Genomic DNA, 24,099 nt, shown 5'->3' with positions numbered 1-24,099 from the left:
TGTAAAGGGGCATAACTCTAGAATTTCAAAAGTGATGCTACAAAAATATCAAACTTGATCTGTTTTTTTTGTGGTAATAAGCATTGTGTATAAGTTTCAAAACATTTGGTTGAGGCAAAATAAAAAAAAATCCACATCTTCTTATATCTCTTTAAAGTTAATGAATGGAAACCAATTTTGAGACATACAGATAGACAAGGGTAAAACTTAATGACCCCACTGCTACGACCAGGGGGTGGGGGGGGGGGGGGGGGGGAGGAGTAAAAACACGCCTCAAACAAATAAAGTTACAAGTACACAAGAAGAGGAACACAGTTGGTTCCCATAGGAATGTTGACTGTCTGATGAGGTAGAAGAAAAACCACAAGGACTTTGCTAAAACTAGCTACCGTAGTCTCCCTTTTATGTTTCAGGAACAACTTGCTGTACAAACTGATAAGAAATTCTGTGAGTTATGAGAAGCCAAGGCAATAGATCTGTGATCTCATATAATGAAAACTGCTGCTGATAATGAGCAATCAATAATTCTTTTATTAACAATAAAATACACAAAAAATGTTATCTTGGTGGTGATCTCTACAGGCAAGACACTTTCATCTAATAGAATCTGTTGCTGAGGTAACATGATTATCCATGGTAAGAGGTAATAATCTCATCATGTGTTATGCATACACAGTGTCTGAAAATATAATAAATTAGTGTTAATAATAATTAACAACACACTGTACATTAATTAACAACAGTACGCTATGATTGTCAGTGAGAACAACGTGGACAGAAAATACTATAGGGTCATTATTACGTCTGTTTTCTATTATTTTCATGTGGCCAAATCATTTTTGACTTTGCAATACATAAACATAGAAAAGCTTTTTAGATAATTTACTCATTTTCTAGGTTTATACATATTAAAATGAAATGAAAGTAAAAACTTTGCCCAGTAAAATTTAGAAGTGTATTTGTTGTGCATTTTGTATTTCATCCTGGGAATATAAATGAAAGTTGTAGGTCTAAAAATCATACTTTCTGAGTATGTACTAGTATAAATAAAATTAAGCAATTAATACATCAAGGAAAATGACTCACAATACAACATAATGCCTTTTTAATTTCATTCTTCAAACAAACAGAATATGCATAAATTCTTTTACAATGTAGCTATGAAATACACACTGAAACTCACAGACACTTGTCTCATAATTTCTTTTGTCTATATATAAAGGTATATAGGATTTTTTTTTTTGAGACGAGTGCCTGTGCTGAAACTGTATAAAAAATCTGTAGAATACACAAGCCTTTCATAATACAACCATGGACTATATATCATGTATTCTTAAGAAAGACAGTAGTTGGCCTTAGCAAGACAAGTCTCAGAGCAATACCAGACAAATCAAAACCAATAACCAGGACACAAACCAAACACCAATGGAAAAACTGATATCTCATAGAAATGACCTTTAATACAAAACCATAAATGTTCTGGCCAAAAAATTACCACATGTTTAATGAAATTCAAAGATTTTGAACTGCTAATAATTTTGAATTGAATTGTAACTTGAACATGAAGATGACTATTTTTTCTACCAATTGGGTTATATTATTTATACTTATATACTAAGGTCAAAGGAATTGCTGATTCAGTTAATTCAAAAATGTAAAGTATAGCTAGTACTATACACAGCAAGACTTTTAAACTTGTTGAATTATTTATCTTTGCCATTAAAAAAATCATTTAATTATAAAAAAGTGTGTATTAATATTCTAAAAGACAACATTACCATTTAAAACATCCGTTTTACTGATAAAATGTTATACAAGGTGCGTTTATGACAAATAATTTACCTGAGACAGGTAATATGTTAGGTATTTTACACCTTTACAGTTGCAGCATTTATTGTTTTTTTCTTCAATTTTTATATTATATCAGACATATTTCAAATATTTAATGAAAAACTCACGTTAAACTTATAAACATTAATATTTTGTATATTTCAAAGAGACAATATACATTTACTATTTAATATTAGATACAGGTACTTTAAGTTATGTAATGGTCAATGTAGATACAAAATTTAAAAGGTCAGTAGAAATCTTACTTTTGTGTCCCTCAAGTTTACAATCTATATAAAGCTATAATTTGTACTTTGAGCTTAGTATAAAAATTTACTTTGTAATGACAAAATGTAGTATTTAGTGAGAACTAATCTTCACGATCTCACAACACTACCCAGAGGGCCTTACAGCCATTGACCGAATTAGGTCAAAATTTACAAGTACTCTGAACATCAAAAAATTACTCAGATGTAACAAATAACAAGTTAAAGAAAGACAGGGTTAAAGGTGAACAGAAGATACAACCACAACAAAAGTATAAAATTACATTGAGGTATTGACTTGATAATTTAACAATTTACACAGAGATAGGTTTCCATATTTGTAATTTTGATAGTACCGGTATATTGCAAATGTTGAAATGAAAATGGCAGTATTTGCACATGAATGGAAATGAAATATGGCAATGTTTAGTGGTTCACCTAATCCCAAACTATAAATATATTTAACCTAAGCATAAGTTTCAAAGTCTTTAGACCATGACATTTGGGGGGGGGGGGGGGTCAAATAATCTCCATGGAACATGGAAATGAGATGTACCAACATATCTGCATAGTAAATATCGTTGACCGACCACTAGTGGTTGCCCATGAACTGACCTAATCACAAAGGTATACATGTAAACTAAGCAAAATAAATGCTGATGACAGGGGGCATGCCAGAGTAATCTTCATGGAAATGAGCAGTGCCCAATCTGTTTAAATACAAAACCTGTGTCCATGATTACATTAGGATCTGATAAGGCTCCATTCTATTTTCTGTTTGAACGTCCTATTGGGATCCTTGTTTTTTTTGTAATGATAAACACCATCACAAATTGGAAGTAGACATTTCATTGGTTGATATAAAAGTAATCAGAAGAGAAATAAGGATGGGGGTATTGTAAGATCTCTATAAGCAAAGCAAGGATACAAGATCTGTATTTTAATCAGATTGAGATGTGCCAACTGCATCTGCATACCAAATATCATTGACCTAGTGGTTCTCCATCAACTGACCTAACCACAAACTGAAACATTGATGACACTGAAAACAGAACAGCTAAGTCTTACTTTTCGACTTCGTCAAGGCAAGACAAAAATATCATGAAAATGGCTTCAAACACATGATTCAGTGCCAAGCTCAACATAATTATGTGCCGAGTGCAGACTGACTTAAGTCTGCTTATTCCATTACTAGTAAGCATATTCTATATCAAAATACATGTATTCATAATTAATACTCTCCAAAAAAATAAGTTCCATCATATTTCAACAAGCACTCACAGAAGAATTGTTAAACATATAAATCAGGATATCTTGCATGTTGTATCATCAATATCATGCCAACAATTTCTTAATACCTGTAATATCTCAATTCTATCTAAAATTACTATCCCCCGTAATTTTTAGGGTAGGGTGCAAAGAGGGAATTGGCCCTCATTTGATTGAAAAACAAATTTAATTTTATTTACCTCAAAATTGTTCAAAAAACCTTCTTGTTTCAGCTACATTATTATGCCTTATTATGCCCTTTTAAAAAAAGATCACATTTTTTTTCCTTCATATATATGTAATTTTCAAGAAAACTGAACCAACTAAAAACTTTGACTTAATAATTTGTTGTATAATTGATAACAGCGGTAAATAATGAAGCAATAACTAAAGATGATTTTTTTTCCTGCCACTTCATGGCTCACAGCTGAAGTAGATTTTTATACTATTGAAGTGGAAAATACATCAACTCATTTTTTGTTGTTGAGTATATATTTATATATCAAAAGTAAAGGTAGAAGACTAGAGACAATCAGTAACAGTTGGTATGTTAGTTTACAAAGACACCTATTGTGCATATTGTTCCACCTTATAATCATTACACATTTTTCTTTTTCTTTAATTTCTAATGAACAAATTTTTAGTGGCAGTTCATATTTTATTTGAGAGTTGAAAAAAAAAAAAATTGTATATATGATTTAGTACACACAAAAATCACAGTCAATTACCACCAAATGGTCTAGCACAGGAGGAGATCAGGAACCTGTGAAGTATCTTACATAATTATTGATGAAGATATGTAGATAACACATGCAAAGAGTCTACCATCTGTTCAATATTATAATATTTTACACATATACTGAGCCAAAAAAGTTTAGCAACACTTTTTTTCCAATTTTTTTTATGTTGTTTCTGGATTTTTTTTTTATTAAACATCATTGATATAGTCCTTAGTTTTACCTGTAATTTTAAACAGTCGTACTTTTTTTCCTGGTGATTGATTTTGCGCCATTTCAGCTTTGCACGTGTAATTGATGTTTTACCTTCTGTACCTGTACTTTTAAAACGAAATTTAAATTTGTTTGGTACCAACGTTCAGAAACACACCATTGGTAAGAAAAACACATAAAAGTTTGAAAAAATTGCATGGGGCGTCAACAAGGCCTCTCCGAAAATGACCGTCAGATGGCTCTTGGAATGGTTGATGCAAGCATGAGTGTTGCTGACGTCGTGGCTCAATTTAATGTGCATAAGTCAACAGTTTAGAGACTAACAAACAGATATCAACAAATTGCAACAGCACAGGATAGGTCGATATGTCGTAAACCAACAACAACCATCGACGAGGGAGGAGCGTTACCTTCGCTTTACGTCAACACGTAACAAGTCTTTTCCGGCCACAATAGTAGTGCATTGACTAAGGGCAGCTGCTGGTGTGACTTCCAATTTTTCATTGATGCACTTAGACCATGGCAGGGAAATTGATTTTGAATAACACTATACTCATTTCCGCATTTTGACCCTCCCGCGCTCCATACAAAAAATATCCTAATGAATATGAGAGTTAACCATTCATGTTGCTTCTGACATATCATAATTCAATTTTTATATTATCAAAATTATATCTTGTTATGATTTGGTAATAAAATAAAATTTCATATTTTTGTTGCTAAACTTTTTTGGCTCATTATAGTTAGTACAATATCATTAACAAAACAAGTAGCAAAGTAATAACTAGTAACTTGGCTGAAAAAAGGCTATAAATTCAAGCAAACTCATATAGAACTAGAGGCTCACCTGACTCTACTTGTTGGGTTTGGAAATCATGTAAAAATAGATAAAGATCATAACAGATACCTAAATAATGATTTAGGCCAACATTGGTTAATATTGGCCACATTATTTAAAAAAGAATCCTGGTGGCCATCTTGAACAGTAAATCTGCAACAAAGTAGCAACACTTCATAAGCACCTCATTAGGAACATTTATGCCACGTTTCATTCCATTCTGTGGTTCTCTAAAAGAAGACATTCGTATGTATTTCCCTTTAGAGTCCTATGTTAAAATAAGTCCACTACTGGCGGTCATCTTGGATGATGGATCGGCCTCAAAGTAACAACACTTGGTCAGCTACTCATAAGGAACATTCATGCCTTGTTTGGTTCCATTTTATTCAGTTGATCACTAGGAGAAGTTCAAAATGTAAAAAAATACGACAATGGACAACAAAAATATAAAGAATAGTCAATCCTCAAAAAATCATTTTTTAAAAACAGATCAAATAGTAGTCCCAGTAATTTGACATTTTTTCTTAAAAAATAGAAGGTATATAATTAAAAACCAAACAGATTGGATGAAAACAAACCACCTACAGAATAAGTGATTATTAAGGTCTTTCCTCTAGGTGAGGAAAGACCTTATTGTTTTTGTTTTATATAATTTCTACTGAATGATCTCCAATTATAACAACAAAAACACTCAAAGTAAAACCACTACCAAGTGGAAAGCATTATGGTTTGTATAAAGCTGAGTCAGTAATTATATCTATAAATTCCTCAGCCTAATTATAGAATTTCTGGCTCATCAGAATGTTGTTTGTAACAACAACTGTTTATATCAGCAAATCCTAGGTGTATACACAAAACATCATCATTTGTAACTGTTTACTGTTTGTAAATAAGACAAAAAAGTAACAGCTTAAAAAAAAGATACCCTAAATGAATGCCAAAACTTTATGTATATGTTCTTTTGCTATAAACAATCAAATTAGTGTTCAGAAAAATAAACTATACTTTAATTTCAGACTTCCAAACAATGCAAAATTACTATAATCAGAAATACTATACTAAAATCAAATAACTGATGTTTTTGTTTATTTCTAAACAAAATTGTTTAAAGCTATTTATTAAGCATGCATGTGACATATTCTAATTGCTCATGTTTTAAAATTTCTGTTGCTTTAATTGCAAAAAGGGTAAAAATCGTGTACTTGTGCAATTTGTACCGTGAAGTAACTTTTCTGATTTTGATGGAATATATGCAATTGTCTTTGAACAAGATAATAAATGGCTCAAACATGGCCATTCCAGACCTGCTACTTAGGAGTGTTTAGTGGGCAACCTTGTAACCTGCAATCAAGTCAAAAAGATCTGTAATTTAAAAAGAAATTCAAAACCAAGAATCAGATTAGTTTAAAACTGTAGTTTGGTTAAAGTGAATTGGTGACTTGAGGCAGTTTTTAAAAGCAACCTTTTGATATCCTACTAGAGATCCCATAATGCTGACATCATTACACCAAACAATACATGTATATGATTTGAACTGTAAACATAACATTATATTTACCATAATCTTATGAAAATGAATCTTTTCTAGAAATGTTTACATTAGTTCCTTCATTTGTCAAGGTATTTTCTTGTAGGTTGTCTGATTATTAAGAAAAGAGATTCTGTTTAAAATCCTGTAGCTATTGAAATCAAAAGTGATCAAGTGGAATTAAGTGAGAGAGTTACTTGAATCAAGCTGCTCCACTCATAAAGATTTTTTTTTAAGTTAACAGTTTTCAAGAAAATGAATACACATTTGAGTGGGTTTGATTGTAAACAATTGTTTCATAATCAATTAAATAAAGTATAGCTAGAGGTATAGGGGGAGGGTTGAGATCTCATAAACGTGTTTAACCCCGTCACATTTTTGCGCCTGTCCCAAGTCTGGCCTTTGTTAGTCTTGTATTATTTTTAGTGTTGTCAAATCGTACACTTTTGCCTAACCGGTTACTTGGATAATTGTTCAACCGATTAACCGGTTAACCGGTAGTTAAAGTTGATGTTTGAAAGTTTTTTCAATAGTACCCTACACATAGATGTAAGAAGATGTGGTATGAGTGTCAATGTGAATACCTTCCATTCAAGTCATACATTTACGTTTTTATGATACCATGAATTGAAGTTTTTCCGTTGGTATTATAAGGCTTGTCTGTGAAGATTCCTGGCTAGGTTTGATTTTTAATCAATTTACACAGTATCAACTATGGCGTTTGTACTAACTTCAGATTAAAAAATTTAAAAAAAAATCGTGATCTCGTAGATTTGAATATGTCTGAAACCGATGATTCTTTCATTTTCACTCGTTGTTTCCGAAAATAATGGGAAGTATTTTAATTTTAATTGATTTATCCATCCATTAAGTATATATTGATTACATTCACGTTGGTTTGTTTTTTTAATAGTTTTTGAGTTAGCTTTTCGTTTAAAATATGACAAAGACTTGCACGACGGAGATTGCACATTCAGATGTAGGTCTACACAATATTAGATCAAAATTGAAATAATGAAGTAAATCGTAAAATTTAATCGTATTACTGATTTAAAGTTACTGTTAAAAAAACATGTAACTAATTATGTTTCCTTAATAAATTGCCCCGAGCTGAGAGACAAGTGCTAATTAATTTTATATTTTTGGATTAACAATAGCAATCAATATACTGGACAATTGATCTGTCAAATTAATTAACACGACGACAATTTTTAAAGACAACATAAATATTTAATGATTTCAATACAAATTTATATCAAATCTATTAAAATTGAAAAAAGTCCGGTTAACCGGTTAGCGTTATTGGTATTCCGTATTCGGTCGTTCGAACGGTTAACCGGTTAACCGATTAACCGTTGACAACACTAATTATTTTTAATTTAGTCTCTTGTGTACAATTTGGAGTTTAGTATGGCGTTCATTATCACTGAACTAGTATATAGATTTGTTTAGGGGCCAGCTGAAGGATGCCTCAGGGTGCTGGAATTTCTCGCTGCATTGAAGACCTGTTGGTGACCTTCTGCTGTTGTCTGTTCTATAGTCGGGTTGTTGTCTCTTTGACGCATTCCCCATTTCCATTCTCAATTTTAATTTATTTTTAAAAGAAACTTAAGTAGAAAATGGATACGGATATGGTATGTCATGTTTTAAGTCATCTCTTGTAAGGTGGATTGTATGTCACAGTGACCAAATTATCACACAAATTGTATTGTACTGAATAGTGAATAGAGAACATATAATAATGAAATGTCACTAATAAGTGTATCATTGAGGGATCATAAGAAATTTATCTAAAAACACAACTTTACCTAAATCCACTTCAGAACTATGGGTCCTGATGGATTAGGGTAAATCTACATATCCCAGTCTGAACAAAAGAAAATCAACTATCACACACACTGTAAAGGCCATTTTTTTGCAACTTCAGGCATTCTTATGCCCCCCTTAAAACACTCTAAAATACTTAAAAGTCTGATCTCCTTCAGTTACATTATCTGATACATAACTTGTACATAATTGTAACTTAGGTGTCTTGCCAACCCAGGAATTTCTATGGAATTAAGTGAATGCTTTGTGTTACCTGTTCACTAATGATAGAGAAAAGATAAACATTCACTTTCAACCTTGTAAAAGGACAGTGATAGCAGTATCAATTTTCATTTCTTAAGGTTAAAGCCACTTCTATCATCAATGTCAGTCTAAATGATTGATAGAAACTGTAACATATGTCAGGCCAAAGAAAATGAAAACAAGAGACAAATTCAAGGAAAAAAGAGTGCACACACTGAAATGTCTTGTCTGATTATACTGACCATGATTGATTTTTTAACTTGAAAGTCTTTAAGATTAAGGTTTTACTACATGTATCACATAAGCTAAACACTATCAATGATGACAGTGATGTATTATTATGAAGGTCAGATAAATGCTTCCAGACAGACATGTATATCTAACAATCATTCCATACACTAAATATGTTGCAAAACATTACAAACATTCTATGCACCAAATGTAGCTGACCTATCAGTGATAGATCCAGATATTTTTCATAAGAGGGGTCCCACTGACTGCCTTAGGGGGCCCAGTCCAGTCATTCCTTATATAATCAACCAAGTTCTTCCCACAAAGGTGGGGGGGGGGGGGGGCAATTCCCACCCTTAATCTGCCTCTGTCTATTGCTAATAGTTTAGAGAAGACATGGACAGGAAAATTAAGCCAGAAAGACATATAAAACTAATAATTATACATACACCAAATATTGTAATGATGACTATTTGCTTATAGAATTTGAAAAAAAACCAGACCAAAACATGCAAACTTAACCCTAACACAAATTTATGAAAATGTGGTCAAGATCAGATGAAACCTCCCAGTGTGACAATCATTCCATACACCAAAATATAGTTGACCTACTGCTAATATTATCTGATACAAACTTAACACATGTCATAAACTACATTTTTTAAAGCTGTTCCTTAACCATAAAAAAAAAGGTCAAGGATCATGGACATATGAGAGACAGAAACTTGGGCATCTTTATCCAAAGTATGAACAATCCAGGTCTTCTATCCTATAAAATATAAATCTTTATACAAATAGTTTAAGCCTCCTCTGGATTGTAATGCCTATGCCTCACTCATTTCATACAGACTAATTTTATTCTTATTTTTCAATCTTGTGGAATTGATTCTTTTTCCATGATTTCAACAACTCTAAATTACAGGTCAAAGATGTGAGTGAAAAGATCCAGTAAAACAATTTAAAACGGTTTATGTTCATTTCCTATAAGTAAGAGATCTATTCAGTGGTAGTCTTATGTTCAATCTTACTGTGTCTAAAATTTGTCATTTTGGGAAAGTTTGTGTTGATGTGAGATCTTTGATAGTCGGAACAATATAGTGATTGACATATTGCACAGTCACTCAATATGCATTGTTTAAGACTATATTGATCTCTTCTACTTGTTGTGGTTTTTTGTGTTGTTAGGTTGCCTTTTCCTTGAAGTATAATCCAAATCTCATTTTATTGATATATTTTGTTGTTGAATCAAGTTATATGAAATAAATAGTTTACCATATAACATACAAACATTTTTAGGAGTATTGTTTTGTGGTATTCAAAAGTCATAACAAATATTTTGTATTTTTTTTTTAACACTATTAATTTCAAAGGTTTAAATTACCTTCATTAAATTGACAGCTTTTGTTTATTTCATGGGAGATTAAGCTATACATTTAAGTTAATTATGAAAATAGAAATGCGTACATAAATAATATCCTTGATCCTGGTGGCTGAGGTTCAAGTTAATTTCCTTGTTAATTTATGAATCATAGGAAAAAATAAACACTTTTACAAAGTCACAGGAAATATTTAATACTTGAAGGTTAGGAAAGCTTTTATAAAAAAAATCCTTATTTAGAGTTGGTTTTAGAAGTTTTTATTTACGTGTACTGTCAAATTCTTCATGACCTTAGACCACTACAATAAAGAGCAGCTAATAGCATAAAGATAATTTCTGTTAAAGATAGATGAAGTAACTGATTGTTGCAATTTATCAAACTATGACAGAAGATCAATGGACCAACAATTAAGATAGCATGAAGATTATTTCTTATCAAATCCTATTGATTGACTTAACATTAGAATAGAGAATAAGAATAAAACCCTCTGTCATTCACACTGTCTGACCACATAAGTATCAGGTCTACCAAGTATAATGGTAGTAAGGTAATATATGACAATAAAGTCAAACATTAAAATTCTGAAAAGCCAATTGTTAAAAAAGATAAAATGACTAACATTAAAACTGTACCATTTGATACATCATAGTGGCTGATCCAGAGGGGGTTCCAATTGTTGGAACCCCCTTTTTATTTGGACGATCAATACATTTGAATGGAGATATATAGTTTGAACCCCGCTTTATTGGTTGGGAACCCCCTTTTTATTTGGACGATCAATACATTTGAATGGAGATATATAGTTTGAACCCCCACTTTATCTTGGGTTGGGAACCCCCTTTTGAAAATGGCTGGATCTGCCTCTGCATCGCATCTGAATTTTGAGAACCATTAAATATTACTTCATTGGTGCTTAAAGCTTAACTTTTATGGAATCTAAAACATTAAACAATAGTCACATGAAAAAGGATCTAACAGAACAAACCAAACTTATCCAGAAGGAGATGATTATTATCTTATTGTACAAAGGAGAAAGTTCACAAAGGATCAATATTAGCCCTATAAATCCAGGCTATTAACATTCAATTATAATTGTAAAAGACAAGGTATGTAAAATTATCTGACAAATAAACCAAGAATGTGTCCATAGTACACAGATGCCCAATCTGCACTATCATTTTCTATGTTCAGTGGACTGTGAAATTGTGGTAAAATCTCTAATTTGGCATTTAAATTAGAAAGATCATATCACAGGGAACATGTGTACTAAGTTTCAAGTTGATTGGACTTCAACTTCATCAAAAACTACCTTGACCAAAACTTTAACCTGAAGCGGGACGAGCGGACGGACAAACGGATGCACAGACCAGAAAACATAATGCCAATAAATGGGGCATAAAAACATTATCTACTGGTCATCATTAGTACACAACACCAATGATGTCATCATGACATCATAATTATGCACTTTTATGAAGAAAATAAGGGGTGGTAAAATTTATGACAGTCATAATGCTGAGCTGTCATTCATCTACATCTGGTAATCCATATAGTACCTAGTTATGTCCCTTACACACAATTATTTAATCACCTTGAATGAACTACTTAACATTGATCAAATTGTTTTCTTGCCTTGATAATTTTATTTAAAAAAAACACATAACAATTTGACCAGATTAATGGTTCTACCTTGATGTCATAAAATTGAAAATGTCAGTTTGGGATTTTCATGTCGGATATAAATTTTATGACTTGGCTGGTTAAAACATAATAAGTATTGTTAAGAAGCATGTAGGTCAATTATTTTATATAAGTGCCCTATATGCATATAAACATACAATATATAAATAACATGAGAAAACACTTCAAAGGGCACTTGTACATAAGCCTTATCAAGATCAACAACCACAGGTGATGTCATCAGAAGAGGCTAAAATATAATAGGGAAAAGAGAAGTATTTATACGGAAATCTAAATTGGTCAAACTTATTTTTTATCTCTTTGTCATTGCCAGACTAACAATAGAATTTTGTCATGCAATAAAAACACCTATTTCCCTGTTCCCTCTTCAATTGTAAAAATTCTCACAAAGGAGAATGATGCTCTTATTTGGACAGATTATTGGTGCAAATTAAAATTAACATTTAAATGTTATAAAATTTGTCCTATACTTACAAAATGTTTATCATTTTCCTGGTTATATATCAACTTCTAAGTATAATTAGGATTGGAAAAGTCTATGGGCACAAAAGAAGCAACTTAATATTAGGTGAGATTTTGTAAATAGCCAAAATAAAATTTTCATAATCCAAAATTATTCTGTTGTTTCTTGGCTGTGCACAATTTTCCAGTAGGGAAATGAGGATGGGGAACTGCATAAACTGAGCTGTTTTCTTCGTTTGATAAAAACAGCACATAACTTATAATGACATAAATGTAACTATATCATAACTGTTATATTTTCTTGATTTTATGTGTTTCCAAACATTGAGTGCAAGTTTGGAATAGCTCTTTATAACTTTATTTTCTTTGGCCAAAACCAGGCATTAATTTCACTACACAAATTTGATATATAAATATAGGAAGTCATTACTTTTTTTTATAGTTTTTTATCACTATTTTGGAAGCTTGTGACATTTGACAAGAGAATTTTTAACACTTTAAATATTGATGTTATACACGTACAACAATCACTGTTATTCCGTGGCATCAAGACATTTTCTGTAGTTTAACTGGAACCAACTTCTATGATGTCCACTACTGTATACTATATAACCAAAATAAATTAACATTAAGGAAACACAAATACATGTATTACAAATTATTGAAAATCTTGAGTTAAGTGATATGTAGTGATCTACCCTTGCTTGCTGAAAAAAATCTCTTTTAAAGTTATTACCAAAATTTCAAATTGAATTTGACCTGTAACCAGTGTTACAAAGATTTTGTTGAACAGTACAGGTACTAACCACATCACCTGGAAACCAAACATCTAAATTTTCAGGTAAATTTTCTATGGGGAAAAAATTTGAAATAGACCTGTATATTATGATCCATGACATTGTCATCCAATTTCAATCAAAAAGTTTGAACTTCGATTACTTCCCCAAAAAAGCATGTCATTTAAGTTATAAAAAATGCTATATTTAATGTATATACCTCCATAAAAACAGACAGTTTTTCACTTTCTATGTACTATCTTTGTGCTATCAAAGGTATGCTATTTGTTAGAATAAGATTGTACTATAATGGTTGGTCAAATTAGATCTCCTAGAACATTGTATTTGGAAACCAAAGAGGTGCAGTAAGAACAGCCTATTGCTAAGCATTTAAACAATAAGCTGTTATAAATTCAACTCATTTTTGCTAGTTTAAGGATGTACTAAGGTGAGGTTTTGGAATTTGTATCAAATGTTCGGACTCCTTGGTGTTTCCCATACAATACAATGTAAAATATTTTGCCCCATAACACCCATTTATTTTTTCATACAAGACTTAACAGCTCATGAAAGGTCATATACCAAAATTTTAGAAGATTCTTGATTTTCTTTCTTTTGATTTGAGACCTAAATAATACCAATGCAAATATAAGGTAAAAGTCCAAGTCAGCCTTTTCCCGCCATATTTTAAACCTCAAATATCTCGAAAAGGAGGTCCATGACCTATCAATATTTTTAGCTTATCTTTATCCTTAATTGATGCTCTACCAGCTTATAGTATCAATTTTAGTTTCTTAATTTATTAATTTTTACTTAACCTCACCTAAGTACATCCTTAATGTATCTAAATCCGTCAAAGATTTTATTTCAATGATGTCCAGAATCTTTTCCAAAACTCCTCAGTACATATAATTTTAAGATGTATTTCATGTATACAGTAACAGTATCTATTATTTTTCTTCTTTTTCAGGTTTTGATTTTTAAATCTTAAAAAAAGTAATTCCTGGTAGAGTATAATTTGTTTAGACAATGCTGCATCATTTTCATAGACAGATGTAAACAGTTTAAATGCTTGGTCACAATTTCAAGAACTGCTAGGTTAAAACTCCTAATGAATTCCAATACATTTGTAAGAGTTGTCTCCCATACAACAGGTCTATCCCCTTAAATGGGCATACATTACAGGGTTGGTATAAAGACTTTGCTAATAAAAAGTGTTTTTATTGGTTACCTTACACTGTGACATACCAGATATTATAAACTTACCACTAATGGTTCATTTTTAACTGCCCTAATCACAAATGTAAACTAAGCAGTTGCACAGTCAATAGACCATGACAGAGGGCTTGGGACTAAATATTCTCCAAGGATATGTGATGTGCTAAGGCTAATAAAGCAAACTGTTTACTACATATCATTGACCTACCACTGGTGGTTCCCCTTAAACTTGCCCAACCACAAACTAATGCATTGTTAAATAATGCTGCTAGTGACACCACTGTCTGAAACAGCACATCTAAGACTCCAATTTAAAAAAAAATGAATATTTATTTCAATACTAATAATACAAACCTTTAACTACTTTCATGCTTCAGATGTTGTTCCTCTTGTTCCCTCTGTTGAAGTAAAGCTTTTGTCATTGCTTTCTGCCTATTTAATTCCATTAAGTTCTGGGCTTTTTTGTCTTGCCTTTCCATGTCTCTCAATACCCCTTCTCTCATAACCTGTTTTAATATCAATAAATGTTTTGTTTAAATTACTACATACTAGAGGCTCCCAAGAGCCTGTTTCCCTCAACTGCTTCTTCTTTGGTTTTGAAAATAATGTAAAAATAGATTAAAATCATACAATAACCTTGTACTGTTTTCCACTACGTATAGTCTACAGTAATGTATAGTCTACACCCCTTTTCACCCCAAAATTGTGGAAAAAAAATTATTTAAAAAAGATTAAAATCTACCTCACAATAAAAATCCTTTGTTAGGGACCTATTATTCCATGTATTTAAAAATCTCCATTTATGTCTTTTGTAAGATTAAAATAGAAAAATAGAAAATAGTCAGTCAAATTTTTTTGTAATATTTTTTGTTTCATCAAATAATTTATAAAGTCATAAATAATGAAATACAAATGTGCCACAGTGGTACAGCTTTTATCCTGATATTAATATTTATTAATTAAATAGAAGATATTGATCAAAGATCACTTTTAAAATCAACATTTTTCTAAGCATAGCTAAGCTAATGCACTGTTCAAGAAGTAATTGGAATATTATGGAACAAAAAAATAAAAGAGATCAAATAGATCAAAAATTTATCTAAATTATTTAGCTGTAATTAAAAGCTTAAAACTCTTAAATTCTCTTAGATTTTTTCATTGATCCTGTTTTAAATATTCAATTTCGAAGTAAAAAGATATATATATAAAAAAAAAAAATAACTGAATGAAATAAAATGTATGATCAAATAAAATTACATCTTGAATAAGTAATAATAAAGAAAAAACTATATTTGAAAAAAAATAAAAAGATGTGGACTATACACAACATACGGTAATGATTGACGCTAAATTTGGTCATCATAATAATAATTATGCTTCTGACATTCCTGAGGAAAGAAGTCTCTCAATGTTCAGTAATTCTGTCCATCTTAGGCTTTCAACTAACAATTTGCAATAATGTTTGATTATGATTTTTTTTTAAACATTGAACATGTTAAATACAAAACAATAATCTGTTTTTATGGAATTTTTTTATTTAATCCCTATCCTTAAAAGTGCCTTTATAGCTCTAAGGTACAAGGTACAAGATATTTCAGCAACCAATCATGGTGCCCAACATTTGAGTTATATAATCAAATGAATTATAAAATAACAGTAAATAACTAGAATGATTACGTACATTCAAATAAAACATGTATAAAATAAAATTGAGAACAGAAATGGAATTGGCGAATTTTTCAGAGACAAACCAACCAAAGAGCAGAAAACAACAGAAGGCCACCAATGGGTCTGCAACACATCAAGAGACTTCCCAAACCTGAGGCGGTCTTCAGCTGGTCAGTCCCTAAAAAAATGTGTACTAGTTCAATAAAAATGGACGTCACACCTAACTCCATAACATATAAATTTACTAAAATTAAAACACATACAAGACTTATAAAGGCCAGATTCTCCTGAATAGAGACAGGCACAAAAATGTGGCAGGGTTACACATGTTTTGTGAGATCTCAACCCTGGCCCTATAACTCTAGCCAATGTAGAATAAATAAACACACAACAATAGGCACAGTATAACTCACCTAGTCTGATGTCAGATAGGAAACAAAAGAAACTAAGCAAAACAACAATGATACATAAATTAACTAGCATTTAATGACATGCCAGCTCCAGAGCTCAATTATGCTCATTGAAAGATTATGTCATTACATATGAAAATCAAGCACAATCCATCCCATTGTGGGTTCAGTAAAAATCATCATAAAATATTTGAGAAAACATATTAAACCTGTATCATGCCAACAACTGGTTTTAGAATACATGTGTTTATCTTACCTCCTATACATTTCTAGGAATGTGATTGGTTAAAAGCGCCCTCGTGGAGACCGTGTATATTTGATATTAGGTTAGTAGGGAGGCAGGGCTTATCTCATACACGGTTAGTAGTGGTGTTACGTCCCTTTATATTCCATATAAGGTAGTAGGGAGGCGGGGCTTATTTCATACAAGGTTAGTAGTGGTGTTACGTCCCTTTATAAAAACAAAACGATACTGAGAAAAAAACGTAAAGGTTTCAACAGACGAAGAAATTGATGATTAAGATTGAAATAAATTCATTAAACACATTAAAACCTAACAAGTTGTTATTGTTTGTTGGTATCTGTTTTCGTAAGATCAATGGAAGTAGTTTCTTAATGGTAACAGTATTGAAGACTTGTTCATTTTGATAGGTCTAAATTTCACACGCTAAGATAGTCAGTAAGATAAATTCGTTACATAGTGTGCTAGTGACCTAATACGGTATATATGGGGTCAGTAAATTCCATATGGGGTGTGTGCTTTGTTTAGAATATTACCATAAGATAAAATATGAAATACTTGAATGTTTAAAATGTCTGCATATTGATTTATATTTACGAATGATGTCTTTGTAACGTTGATTAAATTTAGTAAATGATTGTAATATCAAAAACCCTGGTGTTATAATTTTTCAGTAATAGTGATTCTTTCGTTAAAATCAAATACTTTGTCACATATAAGAGTGAATCAAACAAATTGAGATATATAAACACCATAACTTGGTGAAAAGGGAATGACATGTCACCATCTAAAATTGGAGAATTAAGAATAGAAAATGAAAAAAAAAAACATCACTTTTATCATAAATACACATTTAAACAAAGTAATATAATTATAAACAATGTCATTGACAAAACATTAAGTCATTTTGGAAGCCACAGTGACCTTTAGAAATTTTGCTTCTTTATCAATTCATAGACCAAGGCCTATGGGAGATAACTCTTGATCATTTTTTCCCTTTCTTTTGTAAACTATACTGATATTTTCTAGAGGTTTCTTTTGTTTTGAAGTACATGTATAACCAAATCTTCAGATGAAAGAATTCAAACAAATTTTATTTCATGTCTTTCATCCAAACCAGATTGGAAATAAAAGACTCGCAGTAAACGATTAATTATAAAATGTATTTCCAAAAAGACTAATAGTATTTTGTCTGAATAGAATTTATCATTATGTAAAAAATTAGAAGATGTCAAGAAACAGTTATTTTAGTTTTAGTGAGGTTAATATCAACTAAGAAATCTAAAATATAAGGGAATTTCGCTACCAGGTGACATTTTAAATAAATGCAAGTTAAGTACCTTGTGTAATATTAAGGAAAATATGATTTTTTAGAGGGAAGTGCCTGTGCTTGTAGGTCAATAATTAATTATCATAGCTGTTTTTAAAAAAAAACATGGCTTAAAACTGCTATTTGTAACAGACTTTTAATTGGTCTTATAGATGGAGAGTTGTCTTTTTGGTCCCCAAATCACATCTTCTTATTTATATTTTGTATATAATTATCTACAACTGATGTGGTCTAATTTTGTTTTAAAGTTAGCATTAGTTGTGTGGTCTTAATGTTAGCTTACTCATTCAGGTTTATTATATACTCAATCCTAAAATTTATATAATCTTCAAGACAATACATTTTTCAAAATTAGCTGGTGAAGTCAAAAGATTCAGCAAAAGCCTTTCCAAAGAATGTCAACATAAAAATTACATCCCCACTTTTATCTTTATGTATTAGACTGTTAGAAAAGTATTGTGAAACTACCTGGATGGTACCAGCAAGATTTGAACCCTTAATCTCTGGATCTAAAGGCTGTTAATGATTGAGCAGAAGAGGATCCTTTAAAATCTTACTCAACCAGTTAGACTACCTTTATGTCTCCAGGTATTCAACAAAAGCAACCAATGTCACAAGTGAAGCAAGTTGTAAATTTTAATGTTTATAGACAGTTTCCAGTTGAACTGGAGGAAAATGAACTCATATATAATAGCAATAATCATAATCATTCTTTATTTTAGAAACAAAGGGTTACAAAGTTTGTCAAAATATAATTTTGACATGAACCATCTTCATACTGTATTGTCATGCAATGATGTATAATAAACCTAACATTCACATTATGTATTTAATTACCATTTGGTCATTTTTCTGTTTATAATGCACAAAAGAGATTATTCCTACAGTTGCAACTATAGATGTTGCTAATGTTACTTTTGCAGCTGTAGACATGGCCTAGCTTTTTCACCTGTTACATAAAAACATTCTCACAACAACCTTGTTTTCAAAGAGGAAGTAAACAAAGGGGAACAATTTTACACAAAAAATATGTTATTAAGTAAGCCAAGTAGAGTTATCTCCCATTATACAATACATTTATGTCATAGTTGTCTTTCTTAATCCACACAACTGTACTTATGTGAAGATTACAATACCATTTTCATCTACAACCTGTAAACCAATCATGGAGTGAAATAAAAGATTACCTTTTCTGTACTCAATTTAATTTTTTCTCTTTGATTTCATTCGAGTGAAAAATTAAGTTATATCTGACCTCATATCTTTGCAGAGACTTCAAACCCATGAAACTCAGTGCGAGGACATCATGTTTACAGGTAGTCTAAAGCTGAGAGTGGTACTAGCCCATAAATCAATGGTGAAAATTGCAAAATAGACAATTGAATATAGTAGTTTTTAGATTGTCATACCAAACAGCTATAGTCTGTACAGGTCTGATACTAGAATATATGAGTGTAATGTTAAGGTTGAATGGAAACTAGTGGTTCAAAACAACTTTTATTGCAGTTTCTGAATGGAACTATCCATTCTAGTTTTATAAATAATCTGCAAAAATGAAAAAGAATCCTTTAAAATGTTATTTGAATTGACATTTCAATCATGTTGACCATTTGTAGATGTTATATTCCTGACCAATTTGGCAATTCAAACTTCTTCTTCTGTTTCTATTCAAGATTTAAAGGAACAAGTTATAAAAAGTTATAATAATGTTGTCTGCAATTTGGTGAAGTGCTGTCTCATTGACATATTTCCCATTTTCATTCTCAATTTTATAAACATAATTAACTTTAATTTTGATAGTATAATGCAAATCTTAAAATTAAAATGACAATATCTAAACATGCATACATTCCAATGCTTAGTGGTTCCCTTTACTGACCTAATCACACACTTTGACATGTAAGCTATGGAAATCAGTCAAAGTCAATTTACCACGACTGAGGGGGTGGGGGAAATAATCTCCACAGAAATGAAATGTGCTAATGGTGATACATCTGCATACAAAATACTATTGACCTACCAATAATGGTTTCACTTAAACTGACCTAATAAAAATTTAATACTAAGCAAAGGTTTCAAAGTCAAAAGACCATGACTGAGGACAGATCTAAATAATTTCCATTTAATTAGAAATGAGATGTGCCAATGCTTGTACAAATGGATACCAAATATCATTGACCTACCACTAATGGTTCCCTATAAAGTGACATATTCACAAGTTGATACATTCTTGACAACATTGCTGCCAGAAACAATATACCGAAGTCTGTCCATTTGGACTTTGTTGATGAGAGACTATAAGTCTCGCTGGTTGGACTTCGTCAACATGAGAAAACTATAGGCTCTAAAGAGCCTGTGTCGCTCACCTTGGTCTATGTGCATATTAAACAAAGGACACATATGGATTCATAACAAAATTGTGTTTTGGTGATGGTGATGTGTTTGTAGATCTTACTTTACTGAACATTCTTGCTGCTTACAATTATCTCTATCTATAATGAACTTGGCCCAGTAGTTACACATTTTGTAAAAATTTACCAAAATATATGAAAATTGTAAAAAATTGACTGTAAAGGGCAATAACTCCATAAGGGTCAATTGACCATTTTGGTCATGTTGACCTATTTGTAGGTCTTACTTTGCTGTACATTATTGCTGTTTACAGATCATCTCTATCTATAATAATATTGAAGATAATAACCAAAATCTGCAAAATTTTCTTAAAATTACCAATTCAGGGGTAGCAACCCAACAACAGGTTGTCTGATTCATCCAAAAATTTCATGGCAGATAAATATTGTCCTGATTTGCTCTAAATGCTTTGGTTTCAGAGATAGAAGCCAAAATCTACATTTTACCCCTATGTTCTATTTTTAGCCATGGTGGCCATCTTGGTTGGTTGGCCCGGTCACCGGACACATTTTATAAATTAGATACCCCAATGATGATTGTGGACATGTTTGGATAAATTTGTCTCAGTAGTTTCAGAGGAGTAGATTTTTGTATCATTTTACGAAAAATTGTTAAAAATTGACAATAAAGGGCAATTACTCCTTAAGGGGTCAACTGATCTACTTATTTGTAGATCTTACCAAAATGAACATCATTTATGGTAACAGTTTATCTTTATCTATAATAAAATTCAAGATAATAACCCAAAACGGCAAAATTTCCTTAAAATTACCAATTCAGTGGCTGGGGAGAAGATTTATGTAAAAGTTAGTGACGGATGACAATGGACAACGGATCCCAAGTGCCTACAAGCCAGGTAAGCTAAAAATTACATTTAAGGACAATAACTCCTATGAGGAGTTTACAGAAGATTTCAGCCATTCAGTTGACTTAATTGTAGTAGAAAAGTTGGAATATGATGTTTAATTCATGACAAAGTCATTGTACATCATGAAGAAACCAAAGGCAAAGGAACAGCTCTTGTATTGCTATTATTCATCTAAAAGTCGATGAGGCCTTTCCCATGGAGCAATTTTCATTTCTCACCTCACTGCAAGTTCAAGACAGCCCCTAGCTATGATTACAAGAAGATCTCTTTGCTAGATTTTGATTATGCTACATCTGTGAATTGAAAAACTTAGCTGCATGGTAATACATTGTATCAACATCAGCTGTTGTCTGCTCTATGATGGTTGAGTTGTTGTCTCTTTGACACATTCCCCATTTCCATACAACTTTAATAATTGGTCTGTCCTTGTACCTTTTAATAATTGTATGCATAAAGTCTAGAAGATATATCTCATCAATTTTTTTTTAATAATTTACATGGTATTATTTAAATCAAATATATATAAGCTGAAGATTTTTCCACATATAATTACATTTGAATACAAAAATAAGAAGATGTGGTATGATTGCCAATGAGACAACTGTAAACAAGAGACCAAATGAATACCTTTTTCTTTCAATAAAAATTAAGAATACATTAAACATAAACTGTATAGTTATAGAGTATAAAAAAATAATTGTCTTACTCTTTCTGTTCATAACAATTACATATTTATATACATGTATTACAGTATTACCATAACAAGGAAAAACAATATAAACAGGCATATAAAATTAGGATTAAGATGAGGATTTTCTTTAAAAAAAAAATTATTTTGAAATTCTAAAATGACTTGGACCTACTAAAATCAGATGTTTTGTGATATTTTGGCATTTATGTACCCTCACACCAAGTTACAGTTAAATTGAAAGTCCCTCAGTATCTGACAACTGAACTTGAGCTTATAAAAAGGCTAATGACACAGAAGTTGTAGCCAGCATCCAACTAATAGACCTTCTCAACCACCTTCAGGTAACTAAAACAGTCACAAGTCTTGCTCAGAATAAATCAATATTACAAAGTCATCTAGATAATGATCTTTTTGATTCGTCCATTTTTGCTTCATGATCTGCTATCTGTTGTCGAAGATCATGTAGACAATTGTATTGCTGAAATGATAAAACAATCATAAATAATCATATAAATCAAGTTTTAAATATTGAAATGCAGAACTCTTAAAACAATGAAACCACACAAGTTTGTCATTATTTGTTAAGTACTAGATTATGTTGATGTTATTGGTAAAGTGTACCACTAAAGATATTTGTTCTACATGTATCGTTTGTTTGACTACCAGTAAGCTACAACTTTTATACATTTCACCTGTTTTTTTGTTGCAATCACTTTGATCCATAAAAAGGGTCAAAATTTCCAATGACCTGATAATTATACTTTGTATAGTTTGCAATTAAATAGAAAATATAAATGGGGCTGATTGTTTTTATATGCATTTATATATTTTTATGGCATCTCAGTTTTTGTACACATTTGGTTAATTTTAATTTTTTTTCCCCTCATTATCTTTAATGCTTTGTCTGCCTTTAGTGAGGAATCAACGCTGAATGGATATAGAATACATACCTTGACAGATTGTACAGCTGCTGGACCTCTTAGTTCTCTCATTATCTCTATTGCTTTGTCTGCTTCTAGTGAAGAATCAAGTTTCATCATCAATGCTGCAGCCACTGAAATAAAGGGGTCACATGTACTTAGAATTGAATGCTTCTTTTTGTAAATTCATTGGGGTGTAAAAGCATTGACGAAATACATTTTGTATGAAGCGCAGAAGTGCACACAGTCAACACTTTTACAATCCTATGAAATTACTAAAAGAAGCATTCAATACTTTAATGTAATACATATTTTTGATATGATAATGATAAATCGATTTGTATCATTTATTTTTTTAAATAACCTGTGCACATTTTTGTGATAGAACGTGTCATCATGAATTTTAAATTTCATTGGGATATGAAGATGAATTTTAGTATGACGCCCAAGCGTTGTTATCCGACTAAAATAAGGGATTCTTCTGAAACATACATGTAATGTAATTATATGAAATAAAATACTAAAACTACCTTCACAAGTATACACTAGTCTTTTTAATTATCTGTGATCACAATGTCTGAAATTCACTTTCTGAATTGACAAGATAACAGATTAACAAAATTACACTGTAATGCTTTTAAATATTGTTTTGGAATCATTATAAAAATCAACCTGATTAAGAAGCTGTCCTTTATGATTTTCAAGTAACATTTTATTCTTTTTTCATATAAGACAACTATAATTCAAGAACACTGTCTATAACAGGTGTTCAAAACTAAAATTAAAAAAGTTGACAAATAGTATATAACTTGGTACTTACAGAAACTTGATCTTCCAAGACCTCCATAACAGCTAAAAAAAATTACTACAGTATTATTGTTGTGAAAAATCTGTCTTTAATTATAAAGGTGTATAACCTTTTTGTCTTACAAAATTCTGAGCAAAATGCAACCAACCATGTTTAATTGATTTGAGTGCCTCCCATTACCCCTACCTGATAAATTTTGGATTTCTATTGATCTTATTGTTTGTTGTTTTGAT

General features: G+C 31.1%; 1 protein-coding gene across 1 annotated transcript in view; it reads right to left on the bottom strand.

Annotated features, from left to right (window-relative positions):
* Window positions 1–508: 508 nt before the first annotated feature.
* Window positions 509–24,099, bottom strand: part of LOC143069324 (cyclin-dependent kinase inhibitor 3-like) — a 29,690-nt gene continuing 6,099 nt past the window's right edge. The window contains exons 5-9 of the mRNA XM_076243900.1: window positions 23,879–23,910; window positions 23,089–23,192; window positions 19,005–22,616; window positions 14,873–15,024; window positions 509–679 (exon numbers count right to left, since the gene is read on the bottom strand). Of these exons, the coding sequence (XP_076100015.1) occupies window positions 22,530–22,616; window positions 23,089–23,192; window positions 23,879–23,910 (223 nt within the window). The 3' untranslated portion in view covers window positions 509–679; window positions 14,873–15,024; window positions 19,005–22,529. The remainder of the gene's footprint in view (window positions 680–14,872; window positions 15,025–19,004; window positions 22,617–23,088; window positions 23,193–23,878; window positions 23,911–24,099) is intronic.

Source organism: Mytilus galloprovincialis, chromosome 3 (genome assembly GCF_965363235.1).
Source record: "Mytilus galloprovincialis chromosome 3, xbMytGall1.hap1.1, whole genome shotgun sequence".
NCBI lineage: Eukaryota > Metazoa > Mollusca > Bivalvia > Mytilida > Mytilidae > Mytilus > Mytilus galloprovincialis.
The sequence above is the reverse complement of the archived record's forward strand: the minus strand, read 5'-3'. Positions and strand labels throughout refer to the sequence as shown.